Raw genomic sequence first — 27,243 nt, 5'->3', positions numbered from 1 at the left:
TGTGAGTGTAGTGGAGTGCAAACAGAATAATAGGTTTGGCATTAGAAAGCATGGCTTCTCACTTTTATATTTTGCTTATGTGCTTTGTAGTTTACAAAAAACTTTCATATATGCTATTCAACCTGAGAAATGCTTCTTGAACACTTGAACATGATTCTTCATTTTTCTGAGACACAGTCTTGTTCTATGGTTCAGACTGACCTTGAATTCATGGCAACCCTCCTGGTTCAGCCTCCCAAGTGCTGGGATTATAGGTGTGCGCCATCACACCTGGCACAGTGCATGATTCTTAAAGACACTAGGTCCTAAAGACACAGGCTAAGAAAGTAGAACTCAACCCAGACGATCTGGCTCCAGTGTAATTTCCACTGAAGTCCATGTTGTGTCATAGCTGTCTCTACCTTACTACCTGTGATCCTGAACATGTTGCTTTAGTAGGCTTCTTCCTTCTGCACTGTGCATTAAGACAAAACGCTCTCTAATACAACCTTCTTCAAGCTCCAGAATGGTAGAGTGTCACTATAAATCTGTAAAATTAGGATCAGGTTTAGTTTTAGCTATGAAGGAAGCAAATCTGGTAATAAAGTACATATGTGAGCAACCAAATGATCTAACATAGTTTAAGAAGTGATTTCTAAAAGAAATTTAAAATTAAATGTTAAGTTTTATAAAGAAAATGCCTCTGCTCGAACAACTGACATCATAGTTTTACTGTACTGTGGCAACCCCAAAGAGGTTTTCAGAAAATACTTCTGAGAAAAGTGCTACCCAACAGTGTTCTCGGTGGATTAGTGGGGGCTCACAAACTATTTGTCACTAGGTCATGTTCAAAGAGGCATACAAGCTGAAATAGGTATGAAAAATTGAGTATGCATTAGAAACCTGTGCAATAATTTGACTTTGCTATGACGTGTAAGAATGCAGCTGTTTCTTTTAGTGGTTTTAATTGTTCTATACTGAAGTACTGCTCTACCACAGATGGGTGGAAAACAAACAAGAAAACCTTGGTCCTTTATCACAAGTAATTTGGAAGCACTGCTCTAGACAATGCATTTTATCCTTTATATATTTTCTTCAACTATATAAAAACACAGTAACACTGCATCAAATTTCAGAGTTATGAGTAAGCAATACAAAAGCTTCATAAATGTTTATGTAATGGTTAAACTGCTAAGCACCAAAAACCCTGTCCCCTTCTGTGGTACAAGACCTGTGGCAAGGCCCATGGCTGACTGACTAGATCACACTCTCCCAGTGCTCCTCTCAGACAAGGGCTGCGCTTTTGCCAATGAAATGTGAGTGGGCGTGTTTTATGCCAGAGAGACCAAGGGCCCAAACTGTAACCCAAAACCCACTTATTTATTGTAAAGTGCCAACACTGCAATTAAATCTGAATACTGAGGCTTTAGTTCAGAAAAAAACAGCTCACACATTAACATCTTTTGTCTTAAAAGAAAAACAACACACGTGGCATAGGTTCACCACTACTGTTCTATCTATTTCCAAGCCAGGTCTGGGTCCCTAGAACAATGGGTATGCTTTTTCCACTTTCTTGTCCCATACTATAGCTCAGAACCTAGAAGTGGCAGTGCAGTCTATGTCAGGACAATATGAAAATGCTGAAGCATGGCTTGACAACTTGGAAGGAAATCTGGTCCTCCAAGAATAAATGCATGGCTCTTCGACACCAAGAAAGAGATACCAGATTTCACAGCAGTACAAGGTTGATCAGAAAGCACAGCGTTTACCAAAAATCAAAGCTATTCCTCAGCTCTGGGACTACATGTGATCTGCTTTTGTTCTGACAATGGAATTTACCCTTACAAATTGGTGTTCTAAATTTCTTACTAAGAACCTAATTGAGTAACTGATAGCTTTAAAAAAACCAAAAGAATACATGCATGGAGCACAGCCACCACGTACCCGGATATCACCTGAGAATTATTACTGAAAAGGTAATACACACCTATAGTCTTTAACCACCTCTATCTTGATCCCTTTTAAAGTTTAAAAGAGGAGCCCTTGATCTTCTGTCACAAGAGTTTAGCTTTAACTTAAATAGGATTCATGCTTAAAGAAATACGGTATCTCATCAATGCCTCAAACATATCTCTCACATCATCATCCCACACTTAACAGATATTGTATTTTACCTCAAAGGCTGAGCAGCCACCCTCAGTACTTAGCATCAGGAGGCAGGCCAATATGGGCTTGTGCCACCGCTGGTTTGCATATTATTTATTCATCTACTCATTGGGAATTCTCCAAGTGTCTATTTTATAAATCCAAGGCAATGTAGGGTGGCAACAGTGAACCTCCGAGGTATTTATTAAATTTTCTGGATCTGGGCCTTGTCCAGGACGGCCCAGAACTCAAGGTCTTCCCACCTCAACTTCTGGAGTAGCTGGGATTACAGGTGTGTGCCGCCATGTCCAGCTAAGAAATTTAAAATCAAGTACTGAATTACATCAAAACACAAGCCATAAATTAACATGGTAAGTTTCTCAGCAGGTATTATTGACATTTTGAATTAGAAATTTCTTTGCCTTAGGAGACCATTTCAACCATTGTAGGGCATTTTACAGAACCTTTACCTCTACCCTCTAGAAGCCAGTAACACCCCACTGCTGCTACCAAGTCATGACAATCAAAAGTGTATACGGTAATTGCCAAATGCCTCCTGAGAAGCAAAATCAGCTCCCCTCATTAATAAACACGGATCCAAACATAAAATACTAAAACACAAAGCTAAGGCACCTTAATTCAATCTTATAGGAGGGAAGCAGACCAATTCAGAGAAAAATTGCCTTAGGAAGTGTTATCTAAGAAGATATCTGAAACATCAAGGTTCAATTTCCATATCTTGACTGGTACTATATTCAAGGGATTGTATTAGGTTATGGGTGTACAGTAATGAACAAAGTTATAATTCTGGTGTCAGGAGATCATACAGGAAGATAAACAAGGAATAAAAAGAATATAATTAAGATGTTATTAAATATTATAAGGGAAATGAACAAAATGCTAAATAGAAAATAACTGGAGAATGGATAAAGTTTAGACAGAGTGCTATTTAAGCTAAGTTGTGATAATGAGAAGTCTGCTAAATGTGGAAAGAAAAGAAAGAGCAGTACAGGCAGAGGCTGGTGTGTTTAAGGTCCTAAAAGCCAGTGTGGGTGATATCAACGGCAGACTGTGAGATGAAACTGGAGATATACAGGAACCGGATCATGTGGAGTCTTATAGGCTATGTATGCTAAGATCAGACTTTGCTTCAATCAAAACTTAAAAAAAAAAATCACCCTGGCTGCTTATGTGGAAAAGGGATTGGAAGGGAGCAAACACAGCTTCAACTACAGTAGTAGTAGTGGAGAGGGAGAGAAGTAGATGGATTTGATATGTATTTTAGAGGAAAGATTGACAGAAATTGCTGTGAGGCAGAGGAAGGCTTCTGGCTTAAGGAACACAGTGCCATTTATTAAGGGGACAGTAGGGGAAGAATGAGTTTGGGGGGAAATTCTACAAGGTAACATTAAGTTCAAACTGCTTACAGAAATGTTAAATGGGAAGTTAGATACATGCGGCTGGAGCTCTAAGCCACTATAAAGACCATGTTTTCTATATGAGTAAGGACATTTCAACCTAGGAATGGATTCAATACCTACAGAAAAATATAGAGCAGGACTAGGAACCCTGAAAAATGCCAACAATGAGAGATGAGATGAAGAGATGTAAGCAAGAGAAAAGTTAGCAGTATGGTCTGTAAGAAAAGACAGGAAAAAGAAAAGACAGGATTTTATGAAGGGAATAAACTGTTTTAAATGTAGATGAAAAATCATATAGCATAAGGACTTGACTACTGCTACATCACGATGATAAGAGGTGTTTCTAAACAGTAATTGTAAGGTGAGAAAGAGAAGTAAATACTTTTTAAGACCTAAGGGAGGCAGAAAAAAATGGGACGGTAATAAGAGGGAATACAAGGTCAAGAGAAACTGTCATTTTCTTTTTTAAGGAGAGGATATACTAGTCTGTGCCTGTATGATTAGAAGAATAAAGAGTTTGAAATTAATCCAGAGGGAAATGAGGAACTTGTTGCAAGGTAGTAATAAGCAGGGGAATGATATTAGATTTGTACTTTGGAAATATCACTCTGATGTTAATGTGGAAAATAGATAAGCAGATGAGGCAGGACCAGAAGCAGGGAGATCAGTTAAGAGGTTTGTTGTCGTAGCCCCAGTGAGAAATGATGGAAGTCTAAATTAAGGCAGTAGTAGTGGAATTGGGGAACATGGACAGAGAAGAGATTTTAAGGGAGCAGAACTGACTGAAGGATTGATCAAGGATGAAGAAGAGGAGGCAAGAAATTTCCCAGGTTTCTAACTTAGACAACTTGTTTAATGGTGGTATCATGCATTTCTGAGGTAGGGGAGTAATTTCTAAAAGCTGGCAGCAAAAAGCAACTGTTACAGACATTTCTCAATAGTTCCATAGTGGACATCCAAATTCACTAATTAGGAAGGAGTCAGATCCCCTATAACTCAGCTTTCTAAAATTCAAATTCAACTGTTTATGGTCACAATGTCCTTGATCCAGGCATAGTAACTTATTAATACTGGTGTGAACTTTTTTCCTCTCATGTTATTCTCTGTATTTAGAACGTCTTCTCAATCCCTTACTTTCCTAAATTATTCCTATCTTCAAAGCAAAGCAAAGACCTCTGACCTTGAATTGTATTTATGGAGACTTACTTCTCTAATCAGCATGGGTGGGTGGAGGATTTGTCTGATACATTTCTGTTCTTCTACAGGTACTTACGTTGAACACTGACATATATACATACTAAGTGCAGTATCTTCAAAGCAATGTGCGTTATAGAATATTATGTTCCAACATTTAATAGGTTATTACAACTGTGAGTTTAATTCCCAGATGCCACTTACTTTAGTCATACCACTAACATAGACATGATGGGGCTGAAATTCGTATGTCTGCTGTGGACATTTCTGAACTACCTGTGACATATGTATGACTGTCCTAGCGGGCAGCATGTCCCAACAGGGCAGTCATGCATGTGTCACAGCTGGTTCGAGCTGGTGGGAACATGTTAAACAAACTGGTCAACTTGCATATTCTTATATGTAAAATGGGTAGAATGGTACTGTACCTACTTCATAGAGTTGTTTGGAAATTAAAAGATAAGGTATATATGCTACGCTAAAATTAAATTGTAAATGTTACTTGTATAACTATAACACATATACTTAGAATCTACTTGGTGTAGTAAAGAACATAAATTGCTATCAGATAAACTGCTACTTATTACCTATCGAGGCAGGTTTTTCTGAACCTTAGTTTCTTTTCTTGTAAAATAGGGATAATACTCCTTGTATTTACAAGGTTGTTTTACTAAATGGAACAGTACATAGTAAGAGCTAAACTTTTACATTTCCTAAAACAAGACCAGTAAGTAAAAATCGCAACCAACACCAGTATCTTCAAGGAGGCTTTTTTTTTTTGATTGAAACAATAAATCACATGTAGATTTGGAAGTTTTCTCTCTGATATTACTGCTTTTCAAAAGGATTTAATGAGCTGAGGGTTTCAGAAATCTTGACTACTAGTTGGTGAAATTCAGGTAAAGATTAATAGGTGAGAATAAAAATGGGTCAATGATTGAAAACTGAAGCAACAGTGAAAAGAGAAAATGAACAATGCAAGACAAGGACTGACATTTTGTTTTATTTGCAAGAAACAAAAAAATGCAGACTTCGGGGCAGGGAGCACACACACAGCACAGGCCCTGGTTTCAACTTGGCGGTAGCCCTAAGGTAGATGCAGACCAGAAAAGGGCCTAAAAGCCAAGTAAAATGAGTACGATTTCCAGAATCAGAACGTTAAGAGTTAGAAGGGGTTATGTGATCATTTAACAAATAACAGAACTAGTACAAAAAGTTCTATGAAAAATGGTGTTTGTGGGCCAATAAGTTTGAGAGATTCACATACTATGGGGTAAAAAAACTGATTTGACCAGATAACCCTTAAAAAAAAAAACAACCTACTAACATGCTCGGAACAAGGGGATATTTTTCTTGTTTTGCAGACATTAAAAAGTGACTAGCCAGAGAGGCTAAGTGATCGACTTAAAGTGGCACAGAAAACTACAAAGGAAAGGGAATGCAAATTCTCATTGACTTCTCAGGTCTACTCTTTTTTTCATTCTGGTATCTGGCGATATATAAGAAATGAAGCAAAAAGTGGGTGTTCTTAGCATTAAACGCAATTCTGAATTAAACTTAGCCTGTGAAGGGAATATTCTGAAGATGGATCGTTTCCTCCTTCTTAAACAGACCTAAGTCCTTAAACAGTTCTACATTTTTATTTTTTAATGTTTCTCCTCAATATTAGTGAGTCTGCCACTGTCTCCAATGAGCATGGACTTTCCCTTCCTTTTTCCCATTGTGACTACAGTGTTAGCCACAGGTTTATTTGTGCTTTCATTGGAGTCCACCAGTGCGCTGCAGTGGTGGGACGGGATCTGCTCTTAGAATAGGCTCTGCACATTCAGCAGAGACGTGGCCCAATGCCATGGGATACTTAAAGCCACAAGATAATCCTAGTGCATCTTCTTGAACTACTATTTTACTAAAAGTTATCCTGAAAATAAACAGATGCATTACAAATTACAACACAAATGCCACGTGAATTTTCAAGATTAAAATGAGATGTTAAAGGAATGTTTGTAGCCAAAGCAGGCTCTCTTGGATGATGTCTTCCTGGCCTCCCAAGGTTATGCCTACACTCTCCTCTGATGGACGTCAGTAGATATATATTCCACAGGGATCTAATTTTAGTTCTTAACTGAAACTGAAGGTCAGCCACCTACATCTGATAGTTCTAAACGTTTGCTCTTGTGCAGAGTAAGTGAGGAAGAGTGGGCGAGAGAGGGAGAGAAGGAACCTTATTATAATTAATAGTTAGAAATAAACTTCCTATAATTAATCACTGGAACTACGCTGTCAGTCCTACAAAACAGACCTATTCAAACAAAAACTGTTACCAAAACTACTACACAAATACTAAACAGCGACTTTTTGCCACCCATGTTGAAATGTGCTTTTAATAAAGGCTAGAGAAAAGAAGACTCTGGTGATCAGATTTGGAATTTCTTTATAAAAAGCTAAAGATGAGATTTTCTAAATAAATAAGCTCAGGCAGCCAGTTTCATGTAATTTAGCTTAATATTTTTACACTTTGGGGAGCAATGGTAATTTTCATTTTTTATTTAATAGATATTGTCTCTGTGAATGAAGCATTACCTAGAAGGGAAGCTGGAAATGCCATCTCTAGTCTCCCTGCTTGCACATGAGTATTTTCCAGTAATACACTCTTCCTAGTTATGTTCTGTATCACAGTGATCCTGCCAGAAAGGCTTAAAGACAGTTCTGAGCAACAATAATCACACTAGTTTGGGTTAAGTTTCTTTGCAAATTGGCAATACTTAAAAAAAATGTTGCATCATCAAGAGTTCACTAACAGATGGTAAAGACAGTGTTAAGTGTAAATTAAAGTTTACAAAATCAATCAGCTGCCCTTCCTTTCTTGAATGAGCAAAAACAAGAACATCCAAACTATTTCTCTTCAAATGCAGTACCAGCCAACTCTGCTTCTCTTACTACTTAAAAGTCTATTTTTCAAAAAGTCCTTTTCTCCACACCTTATATGAAATTTTAGTCCTTTAAAAAGTTAACATACTGGCAGATACAGAAGTTTCTTCATTGTTCCAAATCAGAATTCACCAAAGGGAGAACAGTGCCTCCTTTAATCTTCAGTGAGTTCTCGGCATAAACTCTAGTTAGATTATGTGGAGTGCTAACCAAGCTGGAAGGCACCATTACCATAGGTTATGGATCTCTGCAGCACTATTGCATTTTTCAGTGTTTTAATGTCTTTCCTACATATAATCAACCTCTCTGGAGTTTATTTTACCTCCAATGCCATCTACCCTACAATACTCAACTACTTACTCTGAACTAGTTCTCTCTTTGGATCCCTGGCTCTTGGCTGTAGTGGCCCAGGAACGTACAGAAGACAGCTGGGGACTCTGATGGTAAGCTGCCCTGTGGACTGAATGTTTGTTTCCTGCTCTTCCCCCACTTACGTGCTGAAGCCCTACCCTGCAATGTAAGGGTCATGGGAGGTAACCAGGTTAGACGAGGTCAAGAGCATGGAGCATGGGGCCTGGGTCCAGTGGGATCAGTGCCCTTATGAGCGGGGATATCGGGGCGCTTGCTCTTTATCTACATGCACACAAGGAAGGGGTCGTAAGAGTGCACAGTGAGATGGCGGCTGCCCGCAACACAAGAGAAGGGGCCTCAGAATAACTCTCACAGCCTCCACAACTGTGAGAAATAAGTTTCTAGTCTTTCAGCCACCCAGTCTATGGTATTCTGTTATGACAGCCCAAGCAGAATACAACAGGTAAAAACGGGGACAAGAGGAAAGCTAAGGTGTCACAATGAGACAGTTTTGTGATATTAGGGGTCTTTAAAGGCACAGGGACACAATAAACTAGTACAGCTGTCTCTTGGTATCTGCAGGACTGTCCAGGATCCTGACCCTCATAGCAGAATCCGAGGATGCAGGATTTCCTTAAATAAAAGGCTGTAGCATTTGCATATTACCTATGCAATCCTCCTCTAAATGCTAAGTTATCTCTAGATTTCTTACAATATCTGCTACAATATAAATGCTATGTAAATAGTTGTTAGACTGTATGGTTCAGAGAATAGTAATAAAGTGTCTGCAAATGTTCAGTACAAATTGTTTCTAGTATTTTTTATCTGTGGTTGATTGCAAACCCCATGGATAGGAAAGGCCAACTGTATAGCAGAAAAGGCACAGAAACAGAATATTTGGGTTCTTTCTAGTTACTAGTTTTATTGCTTTCTAAACTTGGATCTGTAGCAATTTACTCAACCTTTCTGAAGCTGAATTTTCTCATCTATTGGAAGGAATATATCTATCTCATGGGCTTACTAGAATGACAATATAGGTAGCAGCTGAGAGAACACGTGACAAAGTAAAAGGCATCTTACTACTACTTAACAGGAAAGAGTACAACTGAAGCAAAGAAAGCACCTGGAGTCAAACTCTAGCTCTGCCCTGTGTGGTTACAAGATCTTAGGCAAATAATCTTAAAGTTACTTAAGACTCCTTTCCTTATCTCAAGAGGTAAGAATAACCATGGCTTGTAAATATAAATTGAGATGCATATTAAAAAACCTCTAGCACAACGCTTGAGGCAGAGTAGGAGGCAATGCATATTTTATCATAACAATGGACAGATGAACAAATAGATCAAGAAATACTAACTGGTGCACTCTACACAGGCAAAAAGTAGCTAGAAATTTTTAAACCTTGATTTACCTTTTAATGGCAAAGCCACTTAAGATGGGCAAATGGTGATGTTAAAACATAAACTGCAATTCTGTATTAGTTTTATAGATTCTACAATCCTCATTTAGATTTTACAGTGTCCATTACTATGCCCTTGTGTACACAGCCCCGGTATAGGGACACAACTGAAATTCAGCGCGTGCAAATAATTCAAGAGAAATATACTCTAATTAAGTGATATCTATTTTAGGTTAGTGAGCTATAAAAGAACATGACTCAACTGAATTTGAAAACAGCGCCTATCATGTATAATATCAAGGAGGTTGACAATATGTAAAGTGAATAAGGAATGTTAACTACCTTTCAATATAAAGCAATTTAAACTGTGTATTAATAATTACAGGAATAAACTATAGGGAATTTACCCAAGAAAGCTTCTTAAGTGTGTTGGGCAGTAAGTAGAAACAAAAATAGAGGCTGAGTGGCAGGAAGGAGGAAGAAAGATAAGCCAAACATGAACAGAGACAGAGAGGGGTATGGAAAAACTTCAACAAAAGCAGACTTAAATTCATACAAAAGCTTCCTGAATTAAATGATCCAAAAGCAGAGTGGCTGCTTGTGAACGTCCCACTGCTGACAGTACTGAGCACGGTGGATCTTCCTGAGAGGCACTTCGGAAGGAGTCACTGGAGTGGAAGACAGTCTGGTCTCCTCACTACACTGAATCCCTCCAGGAGGAGCCTGTGAAGATGGCTGGCAAAGGAAATAAGAGAGGCCAAAGATCTGGCTTGAGCCCCATGTTTCCAGTCATTAATTCTGACTTGGGTAAGTCAATCTTTTGGTTTTTCACCTCGAAGTGGAGGAGTTGAATACTGGAAATGTCTGGTCAGCCAAGAGCTCTTTTAGATCTCTAAGAGTATACCATTAACTGAAGGTGTACAGATTCTCCACTTTCCTCTGCAGAGGATCAAAGATTTTTAACAAGAACTGAGAAAAGATATTTTTTGGCAAAAAAAAAAAAAAATCAATCCGAATCATCTAAAGAAATCTGCGACACAGAATCTAAGTTGTACAGGTCAAGTGTCAAGAGGCCCATGGGAGGAGACCACATGGACACTGTCCATCCACCATCCAGGCCTTCTCCTGGACAGCACGCTTCCGTATTCTGCCAATGCTGACAATCAGTCCAATGTCAAAGCTCTATCTATTCTCTGCATCAGATCTCAAATTCAGATGCCTGAAGTCAGGAAATACATAGAAGCGATTGATAGATTCTAATGAGTGGCAGCTTGGTAAGCACATGAGCTGTAGAGCCAGTCTGCTCAAGCTCAAATCACGGTCTCCCACTTGTCACTAGTCTAGAAAAATAATTTCTGTGTGCCTGTGTTTCCTCACTTTTAAAATAAGCACAGTAACAGTACTCATTTTACAGCTTTGTTGTAAATGTGTTCATATGCACAGTCCTGGAACACTGATAGGTATATAGTATAAGTATATGTTATCTAGAAGTATTTATTTAAAAATAGCTTGAGATTTAATAACTCACATACTATAAAGTTCACCATTAAAGTATACAACCCACCTGGTTTTGGTATACTTAATCACTCTTCCACAATAAGCAGCACTGTTTAATTATAGAACACTCTTATTACTCCCAAATGAAACCCAACACCCATTAGCAATAAATCCTGATTGCCCTCTTCCTCTATCCCTTGGCAACTACTAATCTACTTTCTGTTACCACAGATCTGCTATTCTAGACCTTTCACATTAATAGAATCATACATGTAGTCTTCTGTGTCTGGCTTCTTTCACTTAGCATTATGTTTTCCAGGTCTATCCACCTACTAGAATGTATAGATTATTCTTTATGACTGTATAATATTCCACTGCATGGCTATAACACATCTTGTTTATTTATTCTCTATTTAGGCTGTTTTCACCTGCTGGCTACTATTCATAAGGTTGCCTTGAACATTTCTGTACAAGTTTCTGTGTGGATATGTGTCCAGTTCTCTAGGAGTGTAATTGCTAGGTTACATGTCAATTATTTAAACTTTGCAGTAACTGTCGGATTATTTTCCAAGTGGCTGAACCATTTTACCTTCCCACCAACAGCATATTTGATTTTTTCCATGTTCTAGTCAACATTTATTACTATATTATTTTTTATTCTAGCCATCATAGTGGGTGTGAACTGGTATTTTATGGTGGTTTTGATTTGCCTTTCCCTAGGTAGCTAATAATATCAAGGACATCTGAATATCTTCTTTGGAAGTATTTCTATTTAAATCCTTTGAGTGTAGGGGAGGGAGGGTTACTGGGGATTAAACCCAAGGAGTGCTGAGCTACATCCCCAACATTTTTAAATTTTTTTTTGAGGCAGGGTCTTGCTAAGCTGCCCAGGTGGGACCGAAACTTCCAATCCTCTCATTTCAGCCTCTCAAGTAGATGGGATTACAGACCCTGCCACCATGCCTGATTCCTGTGCCTATTTTTAAGCTCATTTGTCTTTTTTGTAAGTTAAGACTTCTTTATATAGTCTTGATTATGTGTCTTGTCTGATATATGATTTGCAAATATTTTCTCTCATTCTATAGGATGTCTTTTTAAATAGTATCCTCTGAGGCACAAGCTTCTTTTAACATCAGTGAAGTCCAATTTAACCATTATTTTTCTTTTATCATCTGTGCTTTTAGGATCATTTGTAAGAATCCATTGTCGGGGCTGGGGATTTAGCTCAGTGGTGCTGCTGCTTGCCTCGCAAGTGCAAAGTCCTGAGTTTGATCCCCAGTACCAGAAACAAAAAAAAAGACTCCACTGTCAAAAGTGGGGACATGAAGATTTATTTCTATGCTTCCTCCTACAAGTCTTATGGTTTCACCTCTTTATCTGGATTGTTCCATATGCTGTACTCTTTCACATGTCACTATCTAGGTGTCACATCACTGTTGGCTGCTATATTCATGCTCCTACCAGTTGCAACTATCTTGATTACTACTGCTCTGTACACTTTGACAACGGAAATCTCTGAGTCCACAGTTTTGTTTCATCTTTTTCTGAGATTGTTTTACTCTGTGTCTTCTGCAATTTTACATGAATTTTAGAACTGGCTTGTTAATTTCTACAAAGAGGCCACTGGGCATTCTAAAAGGGACTGAACTGAATCTACAGATCACTGTGGAGAATACTGACATTTTAGCAACAGTAATTAGTCCAACCTATGAGGTGGGATGTTTTATTATTTATATATTACCTTCTTTAATTTCTTTCAACATTTTATAGTTTACAAAGCATTGAGTTATTACTCAGTCATTACTCTAGGGCAGTGGTGGTGAACCTATGGCATGCATTCCACAGCTGGTTCTATCAGTGAAAGCTCTAAGAGGATCGCCATCATCGCTCCAGAGCTTGATAAACACATCTTAACTTATCAGAACCTACTCCAGGTTTGTCATTAATTTCTGTGAGATATAGAAATGTCATTCCTGTAAGCACTCTTCCCTATCTCCTTTGTGTGGTATTATGGTTATATATATATTTAAATCCTGCAAACTCAATAATACATTATAATTATTACTTTTATAATTTTATTTGAGATAGAAGCGGAGAGAAGAGAATAAGTACATACTTTCAGCTTTTGTTATATTAGCCTTTTAAAAAATTATTTCTGGTTCTCTTGTCTTGTTCTTGTTGGTTCTAGTTACCATCTGGAATCACATCCTTAGTAACACAGCTTTGCTCCCATTCATATTTGTACTATTTGAAGCAAATCTGTTACATTCCTATTTATTATTGGCTCAACAACAGATCATATTCATACTGTTTTATACAAATGCTTTTTTTTTTTGAGACAAGGTCTTGCTGTATAGTCCAGGCTGGTCTTGAACTCACCATGTAGCCCAAACTAGCCTCAAACTCATGGGAGTCCTCCTGCTTTAGCCTCCTCAGTGCTGAGATTACAGGCAAGCACCACCAAGCCTGGCACAAATGCTTTAAAATCAGTTAAAGAACAGGAAATATGCACTTATATTAACTTTTATAATTACTCTACTTTAAATTACTGTAACTAAGTATCTATTTTTTGGTATGGATTTAAACTGCCATTGCAACTGCTTTCAATATGAAGAACTTGTTTCAGTACTTCTAGTAAAGTGGGCCAGCTAGCAACAAATTCAGAGATTTTTTTTGTTTGCAGTTTGTTGTTGTTTTAATCAAAACATCACCAGCCTTCCATTGTTAAAAGGTAGATTTGCGGGACACAGGATTTTGGGTTGGCTTTTCCTGAGCACACTGAGTTTGTTATCCCACTATTTCTGCTAAGTCAGATGTAAATCTTATCAAGAGTCATTTTTCTCTTGCTGTTTGTTTTTTTTTTGGTACCAGGGATTGAACTCCGGTCCTTGCGCTTCCCAAGCAGGCAACAGAACCACTGAGCTAAATCCCTGGCCCTCTCTTGCTGCTTTTAAGATTTATCTTTGGCATCTAGCATTTTTCTATGATGCATCTATGAATGCTTTTGAGTGCACTGACTTCCTGGATGTGTAGGTTTCTAATAAACTTAGGGGGTTTTCAGCTATTATGTCTTCAAATGCTTTCTCTTCGATCCTTCTTGAACTCCCACTCAGTGTACACTGGTATGTAAATGTTGTCCCCCCTTTCTCTAAGGCTCTCCGCTTTTCTTTATTCTTTTCCCCTTGTTTTTTGTCTTCCTTACTTGCCACTGATCTATCTTCAAGTTTATTTATTCTTCCTTCTGCTTGTTCATACTTACTGTTGAGCCCATTTAGTAAAATTTTATGTTATTATACTTTACTCTTCAACTCCAGAATGTCCTTTTGGTTTTTTAAAAAAACAACTCTTTATTGATATTCTCCATTTGATGTGACACTGTTATTACACTTCCCATTATTATTTCTTTAATCGCGGCTGCCTTTAGTTCCCTGAATATATTTACAACGGCTACTTTGAAGTCTTTGTTAACTCCACCATCTGGTCTCTCTCACGGCACTCTTTTTCCCTCTCTACGGGTCATTCTTTTCTGTCCCTCCATATGTCTTATAACTGGAGATGGAGGGAGACTGAACATTTTCTACTGTAGCAACTTCAGGTATTAGTAAACTCTCCGTTACAGAACTTGCTTTTTTTTTTTTTTTTTGGTGTATTTGTTTAGTGGCTGACTGAATTTTTTGTGATTTATTCTCCTTGTCTCTCAGAGCTCTCTGTGTGAAACCCTGAAGGTGCACCTGGGCTATGACCACAGTTGCTCTGGAATGCTAATGGCTTTGGCAGGTACCTCTGACATTCTCTTTTCCTGACGGCACCCAGCTGACCACACTAACTGCTAGATGATTGGTCTACTGTCCTCAACCACGTCCTGGAGCATACACTGCTCCATACACTGATCCAATCTGTTACAGCTCTTTTGAAGAGGGAATCCCTAAGGTCAGTCTTTTAAATTTGCTCTTGCCATAAGAGGACTCCTCCCAGCTATCTCCCTTTTCTCTAGCAAGCTAGTCAATCATCAGGTTAACCTGTATGTCCAAAGAATCTGTCAATCTACCCTCAACTGTCTTCCACCACAACCTGCACCCTTAGGCATAAACCCCATACTCAGCTTCCCAAGAAGTCAGTCCCTCTAGGAGCCAGTTAGACCTCTTATGCTGTGAGGTCTGCTTCTGTTTCTCCCACTGAGCAAAATTTCTGAGCCCTGGCTCTGATGCTGAAGGCAGGGACAATCATATGTTTCTCTCTGAGTTTCACTCACTTTAGAAGCCTAGAGTTTGGTGGAGGCAGCAGTGCTGCAGCCCCACATCTCCTTGGCTTGCCTTTCCTGGGACAGAACCATGTCCCATCAGCCTGGGAAGTGCAAATGTGGCCCTAGTGTCACATTCACGTGCTTTGATTTGTACCTTAGAATTTCGGGTGCATATGCACTCAGTTAATTGTCCAGCTGTGACAGGTAGGCGCTCATACACCAGCTCTCCAGTGAAACTGGCAAAAGATTATTTGTAGAATAAACGTTTTAACTGTGTGGCAGTGAGTCAGAGGGCACGCAGGCAGGAGGACCACCTCCCAGCTGTGCGTGCACATGGAGAACTGCGTCTCAGCACTAGGGAGCTGGATGCAGGGCGAGAAGTGCACACATACAGCCTCTCCCGGGAAGACAGCTCTCCTTCAGCTGGGGCGGAGGAGAGGGAGCCCCACGCTCCTTCTTCAATGCCTTGCTCTGAAGAAGGGCTTCTCTACCTTATTCAGCAGAGAGGGAGGGGCAGGTCTCGGTGCCAACACCGCAGTCAGACTTCCACTTTTCTTACTGAGTCTTATGTTTTCTCCAGTAAATGTTTCCTTCATTAACTGCGTGCCCATGGAATTATTTTCAGAAACTTAAAATGTTTATTTTTAAAAATAATCTTCACCTGTTTCACTGGAGAGCAGGTGTGTAGAGTCCCATACACTGGCATGGCTGGAAGATTAACTTACTGATGAGGTTTTTATATGAGAAAATGCACTTAAAATTCTAAAGTACAAATCAAACAAATTATTATCAAAAACCCTCAAAAGTGATCTGAAGATCATGGATGGACTGCCACATCCATGACTTATTACATCAGAAGAGCTGCTCCATCCTTTCTCCCCAGATTTAGTCCTTCGATGCCCTGGCAAAACATTTGGAAAAAAATTTAAATTGTTTTCTTTGAACTACTATGGGGCAATCAACCTGCCCTATGATACAACTCAGCCTTTCTAAGTTTTGTGCCAGATTCCAGCTAGACAGGAATTTTAAGAGTAAAACGTTTAGATGTTTGGTATTATGTGTGTATGTTTTAAAGAGATCAAAATACTGAAAATTGTCTTTAAAGCTACTGGTTTCAAAGTGAGGACTATACTTGTATCATGTATCAAAATACTCCCTCAGGTGAAGACATCAAATGAATTTTGGGTCAATTTGCAAGGCCTAGAAAACTTATCCTCTTTTAGTAAAAACCAGAGTTTGACAATCTCAAATAACATCAGCATACAGAACTTTCAAACAAGCATCCGCACCTTGAGCTATCCCCAAGCATGGATTTCGCTGAGGACTGACATTTCTATCTTGGCATATTTTCTTTGGGAGAACCTAATATAGAAGTTTCCTCATTCACTTCCTATAGTCTGCAACAGCAGCTCTCAACATGGATCTGTGAGAAAGTGCCAAACCAAACACCACAGGCAATTAGGCAACCTGGGAGCCTGGGCCTAACACAGGGCCTGGCATACAAGAACTACTACAGAAACCTCTAATGTGCCAGGTATACTCAAATCTAAAGGGAGAAAGTGAAAAGAAAAAAATATCTGAAACAGCAAAATGGACTTCTGTGTTCACATTCATTCATTTGACCTCATATAAGTGGCTCTGCAACTAATACTACCCCCCCTAAAACTAATTTTAAAAATATGATCCCCCCCAAGAAGTATGTAAAATAATCACAAAGGCTCAATTTTAGAGAAAACGCATTAAGGAAGTACCGCTCTTTCTTCTACCTCTAATCACACTGTTATAAAATATTCTAACATGTTATATAATTATTATAGTCTTAAATTATTATAATCTATTATAATGGAAAAGTTTAAAATACAGAAAATAAAAATAAATATAGAATCCACAATACGATGTAATGTTTAGGCAGCACCACCCCGTAAATTTCCTTGTAATAATTTCTTTGTACTGTTTTCATTATTTTCACATGGTTGTGATTATACTGTATCCCACTTTCCGAGTATGCAACATTATGAGATGTGCTCTGAGACTCTGTGGTATAGCTAAGTAATGCAAAACACAGAAGCAAACCACATGTACCATCACAAGCATTCTGGCTTCTAACTGACCTCCAAGTGCCCTTCACTCACAGGCATTTCCTGTAGGTCCGCACTCTGTGCCACATGAAGTGGTGAGGGCTGAAAACACAAAGTCAACCAGAATTCCTGTCCTCACCATCTCAACCTGACAACTACCCTCGCTTTAACAGAAATATGAACGTAGTTGTGAGTCTGAAGGAATGAAATATGCTTAAAAGCTGGCTCTTTTAAACTTAGCTTTTTTGAGAAAAATTATCATATACACAGGATTTATCTCAACTACTGAAGCTTCCCCACATTGGATAAGGCTGTGTTCTTAGAAGGGGAAAGAGCTGTAATTCCTTTACTTATTTTATGACATGTCTTTTTCAACTTTTATTGCAATTAGTACTCTTTACTGGGTTTGTGGTATGTTTTATTTTTAAAGCCCATGTAAGAGCTTTTATTTGCTAAAGATGTCAATTTTACAAGACTCACTTCCCCTCCCCCATTCTCTTTTTGGGGTGGGGCAGGGGTGGTGCTGGAGATGGAACCCAGGGCCTTGTGCATGCTGGGTAAGCGTTCTACCAGACAGCCACCGTGCCAGACCACCCCGCCACACCAATCTACATGACACATTTGCTTATGTGCCACCAGGTAATTACAGTCTCCCAGTTTACGGAGAGGATGTAAAGCCAACGCTTTAATGAGCACAGGTGTTTATATCCAAATATACAACGATCCACACGCTCCTGGAACTATCTGCATGATATGTACAAACACTACAAGTTGTATTTCCTTTCTTCTCCAGTACTGGGGATGGAACCCAGGGCCTTTGCACTGGGCTATCTTCCTAGCCTCTGCACTGGGCTATCTACCTTCCTAGCCTTTGCATTTTTGTTTCCTATGCTGCAACAGTCTCACTAAGTCACTAAGCTGCCCAGGCTGGGCTCTTCATACCTCAGCTTTTACTTCTCCAGAAGAAATAACCATTCCCAGTTGCTAATTTCCTCTGCGATCTTCCCACTGAAGTGATTTTGCCTAAGTGGTCCCTGAAGGCATAAAGTAAGATATAAAACAAGGTACTGCATCATAATTTCACATCTCAGAAATATACCTCAAATGGTAAGAAGAAACTATAGCTGCACTGAACAGTGAGGGTTGTAAACACTGTACTGGTTAGAAAATCTGTTTGCTAGTTGAAGCTCCACCACTTACTGACTGGTGTGTTAAGAAGCCGTCATTCACGTGAGCCTCAGTTTTCTCATGTATGAAATAGGAATGCTTATATTCTACCATATTAAAGCACTAATTGTGAGAAGCAAATCTTTGTAAAAAATATAAAGCACTACATTAGTGTCAGTAACTAGGTCTAAGGATCATTAATTTATAACCATATCTTGAAAAGCTCAATGTCATCAACTTACTTTTTTTTTTTGGTACCAGGGATCAAACTCGGGACTTTGTGCTTGCAAGGCAGGTGGCAGCATCAACTTACTTTTGAAAGGGCACTGTTTCCTTATGCTTCTTCTAAGTTGTCACAAAGATTTTTTATATAAGAAAGGTGATACTGTGTTTCTCAGAGACAGCACTGCACTACACCAAAAGGGATGCTGCTGTTACCAAGTATCTGCTGGCAGAAGGCACCAAAAACACATTTAGGAAAGAGAAAAAAGAACTAGGGCAGCAAAAGACACTGTGTGGTAATCTGAATTTCTTTTATTTTCACACTGGATTTAATGTGGAGAAGTATCAACTACTGTATTCTATGTGTCTTTATGTTGAGAACTTAAAATGCTCTTAGGATGTATATCCTTTTGAGCTGTCCAATAGTTTTGATAGCAAAGTCTAAAAAGAGCCTTTAGGCATGAAAGAGTCACTAATGGTTTTAACCCTTGGAGACTTAAGTGGATTTGTTTACCATTGTTTTTCATTAATGAAGATTACTTAGCCAGGTCCCTAATGACACTTGTTTACAGCAGACCTCCTAGGAAGCAGAAATCCACACACTGTAACTGAAGTAACCACTAGTAAAGTTACCGTGTCTAGAGGTTTACAAGTCAGTAAAAGACAAGCTCCATACTGGAGGATTTAACCACCCTCTAGATAAAAAATAATAGCAAAGAAAATTGCATCTTTACAGAACAGGGACAGACTTTTTGCCTTACTCCCTAAACAACACTGTGTAACAACTATTTACATAGTATTTACATTGTACTAGCTAATACAAATAATCTAGAGATGATTTAAGGTACGTAGGAGGATGTGTACAGGTTATATGCAAACACTCTACCAGTTTATATAAGGGACTTGAGCACCTGAGGCCTTTGGTGCTCCCAGAGAGAGGGTGTTCTGGAACCAACCTCGTGTAGATGCTGAGGGACAAACAAGAATACTGTACGTGGAAAATGTCAGGCTTTCCTACTACCCTACAGGAAATAAACAGCATGTTATATTAGTAACTGTACGGGGAATTTCTCAACTAAAATGTACATGGGGTAGAGGAAACTCTGTCCTAACACACTTACTTTGACAAGTGACAGCACAACCAAAGATTCTAACGTGATATTTGCAAAACACTGTGAATCTATAGATGTAGTATGGCTTCTCCCAACTGAACAAATAGCAGCTGACTTCCTAGCCTGAATCTCTATCATGAGTGTTAAAAATATGTTCTTTTTAATGCTTGCTTTTTCTTCATTTAATTCTACCATCAGCACGTAATAGTATTTTTCTCTTTTTACTGTATCATAGTATTCCATTATATAAATATCCCACAGTTTCTTCAGATACTTTCTAACTGCTGGACATTCAGTTATTTCCTATCTTTTGCTGTTATGCGCAATGTTTCAGTGAATAACTTTGTTTACTCAGGCTTAATCTACAACACAGAACAGATTCTAAAAGTGACACTGTTTAATCAAAGGGTAAAAGGCAGCTGTAATTTTAATACACATTGCTAAGTTCTCCACAGAGACTGTGCCATTTGGCACTCCCACTCCCCAAATTCTAACTCAGTAGCTAAGGGCTGGGCCTGAGCAGGCCTACCTTGAAAAAGCTACCCAAAGAGTACATTCCTCACTGAGAATCCCTATTCTAAAAGGTATTCTTTGCCTTATTTACATTGTTCCAATCCAAAAGAAAGTCTCCTTTAATCTCCAAAGTTCTTTTTCCATAAATACTTCTCAGTACTTATATGCTAGGCACTCTAGACATCAAGGATATAAAGATACATAACAGTACCTGTCGTCAGGAGTCCTCAGGGCCTAACGTCTAGAAAGAGACATAATTATAAAGTAAATAAGTATTACAGTTGAAGAGTTACAGAGTACTATGGGGACAATGAGGAAGACAGTGGCACCCAGAGGGAGGTGTCCCTGGGGAGTGGAGGAATTAACCAGATAGAAAGGAGAAGAGGTACAAGGAATGGGTGTTCTCGGTTGAAAACAATATATGTAAAAGAAGGAAGAAACAAAAGAGACAGATGTGTGTATAACCAGAGACACTTTATATTGCTAGAGCATAAAATACAGGGATTTTATCAATTGTATTTTTGTGTTTTGTTTTTATGGTACTGGGGATCCAACAGCTGAGAATGGCATGGTCAAACCGCTATTGCAGATTTATGGACAATCAAATGGAAGGAGATATAACTGAAAAATGAAAAAACAGTTAGAAGCAGGAGGATCACAAGTTTGAGGTACCTTAACACAGCCCTGTCTCAAAACGGCTGGGAATGTAAGGCTGTAGATCAGTAGTAGAGCACCCATGGGCTCCATCTCTAGTACTGTCAAGAGAAGGAGGAGGAGGGGGAGGAGAGGAAGGGAGGAGAAAGAGAAAGAAAAAAAGAAAAAAAGAAAGAAAGGAAGGAAAAAGAAAGGAAAGAAAGGAAAGAAAGAGAGAAAGAAAGAAAGAAAGAAAGAAAGAAAGAAAGAAAGAAAGAAAGAAAAGTGATACAGAAATCCAGAGAAGGTGTGAATTAGGGCAGAGGTAAGCTGAGAATGGACTGAAGAAATCTGAGGGAAAGTGAGGCAGATAGATACTAAATGTAGCGACAGAGGCAAATGAAAGTACGACTTGAAGGTGTTATTAAGCTACTATCAACAAAGTACTGGATTTAAACTATCTTATTCCAGCAGCAGTAATAGATTTACACTGATTCTGTCTTACTGCCTTATCTGTTCTTGACATTTGTGAGGTCAGGACAGTTGTATGGAGCCCAGTAAAACGCAGAGTCAGAACTGGCAGGCTTAGACTTGTTAGCAGCACGCTTTACCAACCAGTAAGGCAGCCAAAGGCAACACCAACAAGCAAGCATCCCCCTTGTGGTGCTGCCCTCTCTCTCTCTCATGATAACTCCTCCACGTGTGAGTCTCTTGCCTCCATTCCCCTCTGTGTCAGTGAGGCCAGTGTCCTGGACAACCACAGCAATGTAAGTCACTTCCAGCATAGGGAAGGCTATGCATCTAAGGGACAGGAGTAAGAACAGCTGCGTTCCCCAAATTTAACTCATCCTAGCAAAGCCTTACAGTAGCAACACTGTGGGCAACCTGGAGTCCTGCCACCAAACAAAAGCCACCTTTCGGCAGTGAAAACTGTGGGGACAGAACCCATCCTGAACCCTCCCCACTCATCCGATTTACACAAATCAGATGGGCCTGTGGGCGGGAGCGGGAGCGGAGCAGGAGGGAGCGAAACCGAAGGAAAGCCAAGAACAAAGCAACACTGATCAATGAGAAGAAACCCACCACGTACGAAGTCCAGGAATGACACACACAATTTCAGGGTGTGAAATCATGCACGCACAAGTACACACAAAAACAGCACCAAGGCTTACCTTTCTTATATCTTCATCAGTCGGTTCAAATTTGAAAGTGGCCCTATGCTGAGGGGAAAGGGAAAACAACGTCATTTGAAATACACAGATGTTAAATTTTGGCTATATTTAAAAATGCATCACCCCCGATACCAAAAATAAATATATGAATGAATGAATAAATAAATAAATAATAAAAATTCATCAAATAGTGTTCTCATAAAAATATTCTCACAAAAATGTCGTTTTTTACACCTCAATATTCTCATTAAAGAGATAGGCATGTGAGCAAATGATTATGAAGTACTGTGAAAAAACTACTGCAGAAGTGTATAGAAACAAGATTCAGAACCAAACCACTAACCGCCAGGGAGATCTGGAATCCTTTGCTCAGGGTATGCAGCAGTTGCGGTGGACCCTGAAGGATACATAGGAATTTGCAAAGAGCAACTGGAAGCGTTCTAGGGGCAAAACAAACGTTCAGACGTGTGAACCTGTGTGATACATTCACACAATGAGCAGCTCGACGAGGCCAGAGCATGGAATACATGTTAGGGGATGGAGGTGTACAGGAAGACAACAATGAAGGAGTAGTTTGGACAGATTCAGGAGAGTCTTCCAATGTGCTGAGTTTACATGTTCTTTCTGGTCTGCAATAAGAAAGCATCAGGGAACTGCAGACAGGGAAAAGACTTTCGATATTTTAGAAAAGTAATCCTGTAAGAATGACAGTTTGGGGCCGGGGATTTAGCTCAGTGGTTTCAACGCCTGCTGCATAAGTGCAAGGACCCGAGTTCGATTCCCAGTACCAAAAAAAAAAAAAAATTGACAGTTTGACTCACGGCCCCATCACTTGGTCACTAGCTGTGACCCCAAGCAGTCAGTCTGTCTGGGCGTCTCATTTGAAAGTAGAGGGTAACAGGGTGAGTGTGAGGGTCAAAGAACTAAGGCGCACCAAACCCCCGCTTCGTGCCTGGCACACGGTAAATATCAGGGTTTATGATGACGACGATGATGATGCCAACTGTACTGAGGAAAACATAACTCAAGGGAAAAGCGTTGTGCTTCTCCTAAAATGACTGGCAACACTTTATTTTCCACTTTGTAGCTGAAGTAGAGGAAAATGGAAGACAGAATAAGTTGGCCTGTCCACAAAGAGTGGTGAGACCCAGAAGAGCACAGAATTCTTCATTCTCTGCTTAAGTTTGACCCAGGAGAACCAAGTGCTCTTTTGAATTCTCTACTTTGACTCTGTATTTCTCTTATTGGTCACACTGACAAATATGAATTGGCAACACACCAGGAGTTAAATACATTAAGTACTAAAAATAGCGTCACTACAGGTGGTTCTGCATTGGCAGCTTTGGAGAAGAAGCAATGTTTGAAATCAAATGAGATGGGGAAATGTTGGTAGAGAAGCAGTTCTGAGGATAAGAAATTGTTAGAGAGAAAAGGGTCATCTGAGAAACCTCAGGAAGGCTGCTTTCAGTACAAATGTAAAGCAATTAAAGTGGATGATATCAGGTGGTAAGTACAGGGATTTAAAAATTGATACCTGAAACTGCAGATAGGGGACAGGTAACTAGGGGAGGACTAGGAGGTAGGCATGAACATCACTCCAGACGAATATGTTGACAGCAGCTCACAGGCCAGATCTAAGGAGAGCAAGACTGAGGACACACAGTTGTGGGAGGAATGGGCATCTACAATCCAGGCACATTACTGGTGGCAGTATAGTACACGACATGAACCTTAAAAGGCAAAGTGATGTGGCACACATAGTAGAAGCCATAAAAATATTTATCCCCTTTGACCCAGAACTGCTACTCTCAGGAATTTATCCTAATGAAATCATCCAGAGAGAGAGAAAAATTACGTATATAAGCATGTTCGCTGCAGTTATCTTAATCGGGTGAAAGAATAAAAGACAACTTGAATACCCACCAAGAGACTGGTAGAATGCTGTGCAAGTAACAATATTCTATTAAACATATATTAACCTGACAAAATGCTATAAAGCAACTAAAAAAAAGGACTGATTGTTGGCATGTTATATTTTGTAATAAAAGTATTTTTAAAAGAACAAATGAATGAACAAGAAAGGAAAGCAGGAAGGAAGGATATGGTATAAATCTGAATGACAGGTACATGAATTTATAGACCTGAGATTTAGTAAAAACTACCTTTAAAGATCAGGAAGCACCAGACATCAAGCTAAGTTGTAACTGGAAGCTCAGTAAAGGTTTGATGCAAATGTAAATAAATAATTGTACTTAAAAACCAAGAAAGCTTATTTTCTGCCATTTTACATAAAATACTGATTCTGTACATTATCTAGAATACATGTGCCTAATGGCTCTCCTCAACTGTTGGGGGGTATGTATGGGAAGAAGAGAAAAAAAGAAACCAAGTAGGTTACAAAAATATCTTTTAAATAGTTCCTACATAGAAGTCATTTTTTTAGGTGAGAATTAAGAATAGTATCAAGGGCTAATTTTTCTGTTGCTTTTTAAATGCAAGGCTGATTCTGTCATAAACCACATTCTTTTTGAAGTCTTGAAAAGCACTGTGGGACCACCGTAAGAGCTTAGTTAGAAAATATACTCCTATGTGAGGTACTACAAACTGAGCTCTGTGTAAAACAATCTATTCAGAAGCTGAGATTATTTAGGTTTAACATATGTTGGTTACTAAGGCAGCTACTTTTATGCTATTTGGATCATGTTTAGTACCATTAATCCTTATTTGCTCCTTTTCTAAAGCTCAAATGGAGAGGTAGGGAACTAGCACTCCTAGCCCCAACTCCCTTTCTAGCTAGAGCTGTCAGCCAACAGCTGACCACCTTACTTTCCTTACACAATTTCCACAGGAGCAGGAGTAACAGGTCAAACATAAATGACAGAATAAAGCCATTATTCAATCTAGAGATCAAGCAAGCTAGAACAGCTCTGTGACACACTAGATCCATTTTGAGGACTCTTTTTTTGGTACCGGGGATCGAACTCAGGACCTTATGCTTACAAGGCAGGTGTGGCACCACTGAGCTACATCCCCGGCCCGAGGACTCTTGACTCTAGGTTTTATACCTGATGAGGGGGCTCTAAGAAGCTCAGGTGGGGCCGCGGGTTTAGCTCAGTGGTTCTGCCACCTGCCTCACAAGCCAAGGACCCGAGTTCTATCCCCAGTACCAAAAAAAAAAAAAAAAAAGCTCAGGTGTCAGACAACCTTGAGTTTGAGGTGAGTTCTTTCTGCTGCTTTGTAAGTGTAACCTTGGTCAAAGTATTCAACTCTACCTCCCCTCAGATTTTCCTTATCTTTATGTGTAGCATCTTACACATGGCAGGTGTTCATTAAACAGCCACTGCTGTTGTTACTGCATGGCCTTGATGTGGGCGTCTGGCCAAATACTGACCTATTAGAGACCTAGGAGTTACTCTGCAGATTGCTAGCGACGCTCAAACAGCACAGTACAAGGCAACACACAGACCAGGGCGGTGCTGTGCCCCAGGCACAGATTACTTTGAGAACTAAAGACAGGTAACTGATTACATAACCCAATAGGAAAGCAAGAACAAGGCGTAGCAAAGGCTCCAGTCATTACACGTGCTCCTCTGCACAAACCCAGCGTGAACTCACAATCAGAACTCAAGTCTGTCCAGTGGAAAGGGCTGGGCATAGTAGATTCAGTTACCTCTCAGGTTCCTGCTAGTTAGTATATCCTGTGATTTGGGCTCAGGGTGTAGCTCAGCAACAGAACATATTCTTAGTATGTACATGTGAGACCCTAGGTTCAATTCTAGCACACACACACAAAATCCTATGAATCAAGGAATCCAGATACTACTGCTTACCTCCAGGCCTTGATTACTATTTTTTGTTGATAATCGTGATGGTGATAACAGCCAATCTCTCTACTAAACCTGGTATTAGAATAGGCCCTGAAGGACAGTAGGTGCCTGTACCATCTAGACTAGAGCAACATTACTTCCCAAATGAACAGCTCATTTTACAACTAAGGTAGAAGTAATTAAGACGCAATAGTAGGTAAAGGAAGTAGGACATGGCTTCTGAAAAAGCTTTCTCTTGTGCGTCAAAAAATATGGAACAAACAGGGAAAAGGCAATATGGCCCTGCAAAAAGAGTCCAGGATATGAAAACCAGGTCTGCTACCTTCTAGCTATGTGCCGTTGAGCCCATATATAATCAGTTTGTCTCTCTCACCTCAATTTCCTATTTTAAAAAAAGCAAAGAATTTATCTCCCTTACAACTTTTTGTTTTTGTTTAGTCGTTTGGTTGTTTTGGAGACAGGGTCTCACTATGTAGTTCAGATTGGCCTTGCACTCACTATGCAGTCCAGGATGGCCTTGAACTCTCAATCTTCCTGCCTCTGAGTGCTTGGATTACAAGCCGGTGTGCCACCAAAACCCAGCTCTCCTTTAGAACTTTTAATACAAGAAGATTATATGTGATGATGTGAAAGTTCTTAATATACATAGTAGCTGCAGGCACTCAATAAATATTAACAGGTAAACTAGAAGGAGTGAAAAGCAACCACTACTTAAAACCTAACCAAAGGGCTGGGGATTTAGCTCAGTGGCACCGCGCCTGCCTAGCAAGTGCAAAGTCCTGAGTTCGATCCCCAGTACTGCAAAAAAAAAAATAATAATAATAATAATAATAAATAAAATAAAACCCAACCAAAACAAACTTTTCCTATTGAGTCAACTGCACTATATCCTTGATGAACAGATGCATTTCATTCTTCCTGGGATGCAGAACTTCCTTCTCCTCAAGACAACATGGGTAAGTGAACGAAGCAGGAACACTTGAAAATTAATCTCTAATGCCGCAGAAGTGAGATATTCTCTGGCCACCCAAACTCCTGAGTACCTTAGTTGTTACACTTCTAACTTACTGAGTGACCACTTCCTAGGTGCACGGTGCTCAATGTTTGGCATTACATTTCATTAACTTAATCCTGACAATAAATTAAGAAAATGGTTATTATCCCTATCTTACAGATGAGGCAACTGAGACTCAGACACTTAAAATAATTTATCCATAGTCATAAAACTAACAATAGAGCTGGAATGAGAAAGAAGATCCCCCTCCTCTTCTAAATAATGAATGAATCACTCTTTCTATTATTCATTCCTCTTTTGCTTGGGCTCCTCAATGCCCCACAATTCACTTCTTATTGCAAACATCT

The 27,243-nt window shown here is 39.3% G+C and overlaps 1 protein-coding gene across 16 annotated transcripts in view; it reads right to left on the bottom strand.

Annotated features, from left to right (window-relative positions):
* The window catches only part of Ric8b (RIC8 guanine nucleotide exchange factor B), a 110,012-nt gene that overhangs the window by 80,396 nt on the left and 2,373 nt on the right, over positions 1-27,243 (bottom strand). For 5 of the 16 annotated variants that reach the window (XR_015443601.1, XM_004844804.4, XM_004844806.4 and 2 more), the window contains exon 2: positions 22,055-22,102. The exons of 2 other annotated variants lie outside the window; for them this stretch is intronic. Coding sequence is in view for 6 of the 14 variants with exons in the window: in XM_004844804.4 (XP_004844861.1) it covers positions 22,055-22,102 (48 nt within the window). In the remaining 8 variants the exon portion in view is untranslated. Of the gene's footprint in view, positions 1-20,460; positions 20,480-22,054; positions 22,103-22,397; positions 26,694-27,243 lie in introns of those variants that run through there. 9 more of the 16 variants (XR_015443598.1, XR_015443599.1, XR_015443600.1 and 6 more) reach the window with 6 other exon arrangements.

This window comes from Heterocephalus glaber, unplaced genomic scaffold (genome assembly GCF_053883595.1).
Source record: "Heterocephalus glaber isolate CG9 unplaced genomic scaffold, H.glaber_assembly_v1.0 deba00001572, whole genome shotgun sequence".
In the NCBI taxonomy this organism is placed as follows: domain Eukaryota; kingdom Metazoa; phylum Chordata; class Mammalia; order Rodentia; family Bathyergidae; genus Heterocephalus; species Heterocephalus glaber.
The sequence above is the reverse complement of the archived record's forward strand: the minus strand, read 5'-3'. Positions and strand labels throughout refer to the sequence as shown.